The sequence below is a fragment of the Lucilia cuprina genome, chromosome 2, assembly GCF_022045245.1.
Source record: "Lucilia cuprina isolate Lc7/37 chromosome 2, ASM2204524v1, whole genome shotgun sequence".
In the NCBI taxonomy this organism is placed as follows: domain Eukaryota; kingdom Metazoa; phylum Arthropoda; class Insecta; order Diptera; family Calliphoridae; genus Lucilia; species Lucilia cuprina.
The window spans coordinates 52,822,401-52,832,511 of NC_060950.1; the positions used below are offsets into that span (position 1 = coordinate 52,822,401).

The 10,111-nt window shown below is 33.0% G+C and overlaps 1 protein-coding gene across 1 annotated transcript; it reads left to right on the top strand.

Annotated features, from left to right (window-relative positions):
• The first annotated feature begins 1,570 nt into the window (after nt 1-1,570).
• LOC111682262 lies at nt 1,571-8,975 on the top strand. The gene is made up of 3 exons (XM_023444166.2): nt 1,571-2,686; nt 7,171-7,352; nt 7,420-8,975. Exons 1-3 carry the CDS (start codon nt 2,318-2,320, stop codon nt 8,786-8,788), a joined length of 1,920 nt encoding a protein of 639 aa, XP_023299934.2. The 5' UTR covers nt 1,571-2,317; the 3' UTR covers nt 8,789-8,975.
• The last annotated feature ends 1,136 nt before the right edge of the window (nt 8,976-10,111 follow it).

Consider the following 10,111-nt stretch of genomic DNA (forward strand, 5'->3'; position numbering starts at 1 on the left):
GTTTTAAATCCTTTGTTCTCTTTTTGTTCATTATACCCTACACCACTATAGTGGTATTATACTTATAATGGTATTATGGTTTGTGCTGATGTTTGTAACATATTGGTCCAATACCCACCTTAAAGTATACCGATCGATTCAGAATCATTTTTTGAGTCGATTAAAACATGTCCGTCCGTCTGTCCGGCTGGCTGGTTGTCAATGTAAACCTTGTGCGCAAGGTACACGCCGCAATTTTTAAGATAATTTACCGAGGATCGGCCCATATTTGACCTATATAAAGACTCATTTAAAAATTTTAGTTTTTTTTATCAATAAATTGCTTAAATATTTTGGAAATATGGTAATATTCAACATAAAAGTTTCTTTATAAAAAATAAAAATTTTATAAAAAGTAAAAATTTTAAAAATATGATCGGCCATGTCCGCCTACACTTTCCTACTTGTTTTTATAATATGTTGTTTCAACGTAATGTCTTCTTCCTTGATGTTTTATTCTCTTACTTGTTCGTTTGTAATGGTGTACATCAGAAATGGAACACTCTTTCCAGACAAAGAGCCAAGACATTCGCAAATTATCCTTAACGTCTAACTATGTATCTGGTTGGCTCTAATTCACCTATTGTCACGAATGTCGTCATTTTTGTGACCCTTTTCCAAGTAAGATGGAAGACAGTCGTCACTTTACTGTTCAAAAGTAATCTAAAGAGCTGGCACTTTAAAAAAAACTAAGGGATGTTGTTGTTGTAAGAGCTTAAACTATACAATTTTTAATCCGGGGGTTCTATATTTAGGTCCAAGCCAAGAAATTGGGCTACTTCAATTAGGTTAGTCTATAAATCCATTGGGCTAAGTGAAGTAGGGTGGGCTGGACAGTTGTATATGTGGTGGGTAACATGGGGACCTTGTCTACAAGTTGGGCATATATTGGGGACGGCACGGTCTATGCGGGACCAGTAGGCGTTGAGCCTGTTGCTCCATCCCGATCTCAGTTGTGCCAGAGCAACTCTTGTTTTCCGCGCCAGGTTCTTCTCTATTTCTGCTATGGGCGGTGGGCGACCTCCAAGAAAGACATTCATGCGGTAACTTGAAACCGCGGTATTGATAGCGTCTCTATGAATGCAACAACTAAGGGATAACGTTCTTTGCCATGTATTGACTTTCGAACAGTTCATTTTAAATCTATAGATTACAAAAAATGCTAATGAATCAAGGAATCAAGGAAGTTAAAGAATTACTCAAAAATTACCGAGGGAGCAGATAAAGTTAATGAAAAGTTATAGAACTTTTCAAAATATGAGAATTAAATACAAATGTTTAAAATATGGAAACGTATATTTTTTATTTTATACAGATTTGTATTTTTTTGGTAGGAAATTCAAACACATTTCAATACTTTTTGTTTGTATTGCGTTTTTATTTTGAAACTCATAAATGCCAAAATTCATCCCCAATTGTATGCGGTGAATGACAAGTGGACGGAGATGTAGTGCGCAGATACAGTAGAGAAATTCTTAATTCATCCATTCGATAAAATCAACATTGATTGCCACCACTCCGATACAATAGACGTACATATTGTACGTGAGGTTGTTGGTGCGTTCACTCATTCATTTTTTTTCATCATCCAAATAATTTTTTTTTTCTTTCTCAAAATTTTATAACGAACACAAGTGTTACGGACAAAAAAAAAGAAAATAAATAGAAAAGTACTGTGAAGAGAAAATAATAAATTTATGATAAAAAATTATTTGAATTTATTAAAAACAAATTAATTAAAATCAATTGAAACGAAAAATTGAATAGACTGGAGTATAAATGTTATGTACCCATAGCGGGGCTGTTTGATGGTTTTGATGTTGAAATATTTTTGTGCCACAGTGGATTTTGTCGTTGGATTATAATTCTTAATTATAACAACAATACAACAACGCCAACAGAAAACGCATAGAAAGCATTTTTTTTACAAAATTATTCCATTTTATTTATTGAACGATAAAATTATAAATAAACATTTAAAGAGTTCATCCATACATAATATAATACATTTGCAAAAGTCACAAGATTCAACAAACAGCGGACTCGATTTCTAGAGAACGTAGAAGAAAAAAAAAACAAAATTTATAAACCTCTTTACTACGGAGAAGAAGAATTAGATCGAATCCATTTTGTGGTTATGTTATTATTCTTTTTCTGTTCTCCCATTTGTTGCCAATATTCAATATTACAAAATAATTCTGATCTGTTTGCCACTACAACACTGTGAAAAGTTTTCATAAAAGAAATTTCAAGATAATTGTGATTTTTATCAATTGCCATGAACACAATGGGCATCTCAACAGATCCGGCTCTTTTAGATGTTGAATTGCCACGCACTCTCATCGAATCACCATCTGTATCAACATTTCTACCTGAAGAAGAGGCCTCCATTTGTCCACTGCTGTCGTCCAATACAAATGGTACAACAACACCACTTACCTTTTCACACCCACTAACACCGTGCATTGACAATGATAACGATAGCAATACTTCGGCGAATCTTTGTAATGAGGATGCCAAGGTCGAAACAAGTTCATCGTCAGGTAGCAGCTCTGGCATAGGAATGAGTGTTCCAGATGCAACGTCTGCGGCCTTATTCAACAAACACTCGTACAAACACTTGCAAAAGAATAATTCTTCAGTACAGGTAAATATATGTGTTTGTGTATGTATTTTGGAAAATGTGTACGAAATATTGATGTTTGTATTCAAATGAGTTTTTAATGAATTGCATAGTCGGCACTGTTCACCTTCAATCTGAAATCGAATTAATAAAAAATTAAGTGATTTAGCGGATTTAAAGAGCAAGTTTTGTTTAATTTTTTATCCATTCGAGTCATTAATGACACTTCTGCACTATTAAAATAATCGCATAAGCGCCCATTTTCTGAGACAATGATGCCATAACCGCGACTATTATAAAATATTCTTTTATGAGTCCAACTTTTGATTAATTCTAACTCATTTTTGTGTCTATTTTAAGTCATTTATCAAAAACCAGCATACCCTGGGTGCTTCGCTAACTATGTTCAATATCGTAAAAATATGAAAAAGTACTATCGGAAAAACGAAAAAGTACAAAGATCTCTTTCAATAAATTCTCATTTAATAAGGACCGTGTGTTCCGGTTAACCATTATAAAGAATCCATTTGAATAATAGAAAAGTACCAAATAGTTCCCACTTCCAGAATATTATTCAGTCAAGACCATGTATGTTAAAATTAATGTTCCTAGGTTGAATATTTTAGAAAATTAAAAAAGTACAATTTATGAGATAAAAAGTACTAAAAAGTTGTCTCTTAAAGGATCTTATACAATGAGGACCGTGTATGTTTAATAATCATGTGTTTTCAGTTCATATTAAAGAACATACATAGAGTATCATTTGAAGGAAGAAAAAGTACCAAAAGTGGAATAAAGTTTACCTATGTGGAAAGTACTAATAAAAAGTACTAAAAGTAAGTACTTTTCGCTTAGAAGTATACTTTTTCGAGAATTAAGTTTACAAAATGTTCCGTATTTAAATCTACAAATATATCACAGATAAAACTCAAACGATTCAAATCTGCATTCATTTATTCCAGAAAAATTGTGCTTTAAAAAAGGTACCAAACAATTTACTCGAATTTGGTCCTATATAGGCCTTAGTACTCGAATTCCAAAATAATATACCAAAAACTTATTTTGTGTGAGTAAATAAAATACTTTTTGAAATTTTATAAAAGTTGGCTCAATGAGTTTGAATAAAATTAAATTTTCCGTTTTCCCCTTTTTAGTACTTTTTTACCCAGTGAAATACCAAAAATTTTATTACAATAAATATTACAGAGTTAGTCCGTAATTTAATATGAATAATTCAATTAACCGAAAAAGTTTTCTTAATGTGCTAAAAAAGTACCATAAATACAGTTTTGTCCCTTTTACACCCAAAAATGACTGAATTTAAAAAAGTACGAACAGGTGTCTCAAAATTTTGAGAGATGTATCCAAAATATTTAGAAAAATTTAATTATGTTAATTAGTTTAAAAGTTATAAAGGGCTGAAAAAGGTACAAAAATCACCTTTGTTACACATTTTTACCCCTTAAAAGTACGAATTTCAAAAAAGTACCAGAAACCCATCTGCTCATTTTAAGAGATACAGGTGCATTTAAAATTTTACTTGTATCACTAATATTATGTAAGATATTTAAAAAAACCACTATGGAGGGATTTTTGGGGAAAAACGGGTAATTTTCCCCAAAAATCCCTCCTTAGTGGATCTACATAACCAAAAACAGATCTACTGTCAAAATTTTCATGATTCTAGGTTCAGCCGTTTGGGCTGTGCGGTGATGAATCAGTCAGTCAGAAACGCTACTCTTTTATATATAAGAAGATTACTTAAATCGCGTTCGTGCGCAACTATATCACTTTTAGGTCATCAAAACGAGTCAAAAAAAATACCTATTTTACTGATTACACAGTAAGACTAAATATACGAAAATTTAAACAAGTGGGAATAGATACTATGTTCGCTGGACTAAACACATATTCCAAGTGTCGAAAGAAGCATTCAAGTGTCTCGTTTTTCTCAAAAGACTCACCTACATCCAACCTAAAATGAAATGGAACTCTCATGTATAGACCGACGCTTCATAGTTACTCGACCACGTACAGAAGAAGGCAAAGGTACTTATCTGTGACTATCCAACTATATTGATTCACTGGACAAAATAGACGAAAATTGAAACAGGTGGGAATAGATACTATGTTCGCTGGACTAACACATATTAAAAGTGTCGAAAGAAGCATTCAAATGTCTCGGTTTTCTCAAAAGACCCATCTACATCCGACCTAAAATCAAACACAACTCTTATGTATGGGCCTACGCTTCATAGTCTATTTTGGATCTACTCGACCGCGTACAGGAAAAGGCGATGGTACTTATCGGTAACAATATGGTATCAAACCATCGTCGCAATGTATGTGTGATACTCTGTTCTGTCGATACTCTAATGGTATGTGTTCTTATGAAATTAGGGTACTCGTTCCCGAAACCCGCATATTCACACGTAACACATGGCATTCAGCAAGAGCACACCCATTTGTGGTCAATTGGTCAGTGGATCGCACAATGCAATACAGAGAGAATTCTTTCTTTAGTCATACTGTGCCGTACTGTCCGTATGTGGAACAAACTTCCCCAATAAGTCTTTCCTGTCTCTCGCTATGTTTGTAGATTTATCGGTTCTCACCTAATCCGCGCTCTACATACTTAGTTTCATGCTTCTAAGTTCAATATTATAGAAATTTCAAAAAGTAGCTTTTGAAGAACGAAAAGTACCAAAATGTTCTCTATTTGAGGTTCTCAATTAATCCGGGCCATACATGTATTATTTTTTCGGATCTCACTTAATCCGGTCCATACATACTTAATTTCATGTTTCTAAGTTTAATATTATAGAAATTTCAAAAAGTACCTTTTGAAGAACGAAAAGTACCAAAATGTTCTCTATTTGAGGTTCTGACATAATTCGGGCAATACATGTATAATTTCACATTTCTAGGTTCAATATTATGAAAAAAATCGAAAAGTAAATTTTTCATGCATGGTTCAAAAAATACTTTTTGAGGAACGAAAAATTATCAAAATTGTTCCCTTTTATGGGTCGTTACTAAATCCGTTCCGTACATGCTTAATTTCATGTTTCTAGGTTCAATATTATAGAAATTTCAAAAAGTACAAAAACGTACAAAAAAGTCCCCTTTTAAGCAAAAAGTAAGTACATTTTTGACCCCTTAAGCGTTCGAATATCCAAAAAGTACTAAATACGTATTTTTTCGTTAAGTTATGAATATATATGATACATGGGGTAAAAAGTACCAAAATGCAGTTTTACCCGTTTTTTCCCTAAAGAGGCCAAATTTAAAAAAAAGTACCAGACACCTGTTCTCTTATTTTTAAAGTGAACTACGATAAGCTTTTAACAGCTTTTGTATCTTGTCTAGTTTAGGAGATATGAAGTTACCGAATTTCGAAATGTTTCGAAACTGATTACAAGTGGGGCTCAGAAGACTCTTTTAGAAGATACCACATATATAGCCTACACCAATTACGAAGATTAAATGCTAAACATTTTCAATAATAAAGCATTAATGTTAAACTTTAAATTTAAACTCCAAATTTATATTTAAGGATAAAAAGTCATTTGTACCGATTTTCATTATGATAATCGTGTTGTTTATTACTGAATATTTTACATTCAAGACATTTTCCTTTTTGGACATTGTAAGAGGGCTAGGATCAAATGAGACCCGGTCATCGAAAACTTATATAAAAGCTTATATATAAGTTTTCGATGATCGATGATACCAGATCATTTATAATGGTTATGTGCGAAAAATTCGGATCCGGTTGCATGGGGGCTAGGTGAAAGTCATTTTCAATATCGTTCGTCTTTGGACCAAAAGGGGCGTAAAATTACGTAGCAGGTTTAAAAGGACACACAGACGAACAGTCGAACATAGCTTAACCGATTTTGAGAGTGATTCTAAGCCGATTTGTATACTTAAGGTTAGGTGTATGATCAATATTTTTGGGTGTTAGAAACATCAGTATAAACGTATAATACCCTCTCAACTGTAGTGGTGTTGAATATAACAAAAAAAAACATACTTGAAAACGTCTCATGTAACTTGAAGCGTATAATGTGAAAAAGATATGAAAAGCACATAATGCTTTCACGCGAAGTATTATTGATCGTTCATAAAACTATTAGAGCTTGATGAAAAACCCTGTAGGTGACAATTGCGTGATCATAAAGGTTTACGTTACTTTCAAATTTCCATATGAGTAGAAATAAGAGGGGAATATAAAATTTATTTATTCACTATATGAAAAGGTGTGAAATTTAAAAATAAATGTAGTGGAGATTCTATCTCTTATACGTAGATATGAATGTATGTAGGAACTCATGAGAATTTAGAAAAACAAAACAGAAAATCTTTCTGAGATCGAGTTTAGTTAGAAGTTGACTTTAAATTTGTGTTATACAAGTTATGGTTGGTTTTTTTTTTTGCAAACAATTGTTAAAAAATATTTGAAATGAAATAAATATTTACATTTATGAAATTTCGTTTTTTGTCAGGATTCGAATGGTCATGGACCCAATGGAAATCTACAACTCACTAATGACACACCATCATTTGTTTCTTGGAATTGGCCGCTAATACGAAAATGTACTTTCTTTGTTTTCATGTCCAGTTTGCTGGCCATGTGTGCTATAGTGGTGGCCATGATTGTAACTTTACCGAAGACCTGTAATCCTAGGTATGAGTTAATATTTAATACAAAAGTTTATTTAAGTTTCTAATTTTTTGCTGATTTATTTTTTTAGGACCGCTTGGTATCGTGGTAGTGTTTTTTACGAAATATTCCCCGCCAGTTTTCATGATTCCGATAATGATGGTATTGGTGATTTGCGTGGCATTGTTAAAAGTACCGATTATCTTAAAGCATTGGGTGTCTCGGCAATACGTCTGAACTCTATATTTCCATCTACCGAATATCCAGATAATTATGAAAACATTACCTCCTTAATGGAAGTTTCTCATGTTTTAGGCAATTTGGAGGATATGCATCAACTAAGTCAATCTTTGCATGCACGCAATATATCATTAATTTTGGACATACCATTGTTTCCTATCTTAAAGGTATTGGGTAAATCTGATGGAGCCGAGATGGTTAACGTACTGGCTGACACACAAATCAATAACTCCGAAGCCGAATCAGTTTCAACAACTACAGCTAGACCGATTATCACAGAGAATACCATAACACAGGCTTTACAACACTGGGTGAAAGTTGGAGTAGATGGTTTCTACATCAAGGGTCTGGAGAAGTTTGATGATCTTGAAGATATAGCCTATCACTTAGCCGAGTGGAAAGATATCATTGGTTCTAATCGTGTGCTAATTGTTAATGAGAAAGTATTTGAAAAACTGCAAGGAGCCCAAAGAAAATTGGCTCTTTCACATGTCGATTTGGTCGATGTGCACTTGAATATTTTCAATGGCACTGAGTATTTGGAAAATCGTATTAATTCCGTATTAGCTTCCGACTTTGGACCTACTGATACAGGAGTGTGGATTCATTGGTCACTGGCCGGTGTTGATAGGCAGCGTCTTACCAGCAATAAACAAAGTACCAATTACACCTTGGCCGCCACAATTATGCAGCTAATGCTACCCGGTACACCAAATATATTCTATGGTGACGAAATTGCTCTACAAGCTGCCCACGATCAACTTAATGAACACAATGAAACTAAACATTTACATCATTTGGCCACCATGCAATGGCCTCTCAACTTTAGTCAACAATTCACTAATCGCGAAACACTACCATGGTTGCCCAAATCACCACAAGCTGAATTGGACACTTTTATTCTTATATCAAAGATGGTGGATTTACGCGATCGTTCTCCTTCCATTTATAAAAATTCCATTTGTAAATCGGAAACTATTCTTCCTAATACCGTAATAAGACGCAGTAACGATGACATCTTAATAGTGGAACGTACCTATCCACGTCGCAATACCTTTGTGTCGGTAACGAATTTTGGTCAAAAACGTTTGACCATGGATATGACTTCCATGTACTATAGTGGTCATATTATGCTGGAGACAGTCGATAGTGACAAAATCTATTTTGGTGAATTTAAAATTGGCTCAACCGAAAGCATTGTGGTTCGATTGGATAAATAAATTAAAAAAAAAAAACAGAAATTTTAAAGGTTCCAAATTGAAAACCACCGTAAAATGTACTTAGAATTGTTATAAATCATTATTTGTTATAAATACTACATAATTACAGAAATATTTCAGTTATTTTTTAATAAAAAATAAACAAAATTGTACTTTAATAAAAAAATAATAAATTAAATTTCTTTCATGTCCTGTGCCTCGTTTCTGTATTTTTCTCGAAACGAGAAAAAATAAAAATATAATAGTACAGTTTTTAACAGTGTTATTATACCCTACACCACTAAGACATGTCCGTCCGTTTGTCTGGCTGGCTGTCCATGTAAACCTTTTGCGCAAGGTACAAGCCGCAATTTTTAAAATAAATTTGATGAAATTTGGACCAAGCAACCGTACCTCCCGATTTGGGCTTTTTATACTATAATTACGTGAAATAGACTATTATCTCTCTAAAAATTGGCACAAATAAGTTTTATATAAGTATTAATAATACTGCAGATTTTTGTAATGATCGGCCCTTATTTCTAGGGTCAAATACAAACCATACCCCCCATCAAAAAGTCTTAAACGTCTAAAATTGACGTGTAACCATTTGTATCGCAATGAATAACAACAAAACTAACTGTTTTTTTAAATATATCCTTTTCTCAAATTTACCGAGGATCGGCCCATGTTTGACCTATACTCTTATATAAAGCCTCATTTAGAGTTTTGTTTTTTTATTTGTAAATTCATTTATACAAGATGATCGTAAAATTTCCAAAAATTTTTCTCGATGTGAAAAATACGGAAACTGGTTTGATATAATGAAAACAAGTCTCGTCGAAATGTTTAAACAATTTAGAGCAAATCGTGTAATAAATTCTGAGCATCATGTGCGCTGCGTTACCTTCAGTATTGTTATGTCTTATTATAGAAGGCCAAGTTAAAAATTAGTATATCATAGTTGGACAAAGACTTCATTTCGAATCTATGGATGGATCTATATTAGAAAGCTCCCTGTATCTATATACTTTCTTGGTTCCCTTTGTGATATTTGTATGTTAGTATTCAAATTACTCCTAGGTATTTAACACTCTCGTTTACTAATATCGTCCTGTCCAAGAACTGGGGTCTGTATAAATCGAAATTTTAATAATTTTTTGTGAAAAACTGATTCAATATTTTTTTGGGTTAATTTCAGTTCTCGTAACTGAGTCCATCCAAAAGCATGCATATGTATATATTTTGCAAATCATTTAGTCCATTGGGCCTAAATAAGGTTCTGCAATATCGACCAAAGGCTGATTGAATATAAGAAATAAACTCTTCCCTAGCATATCGATG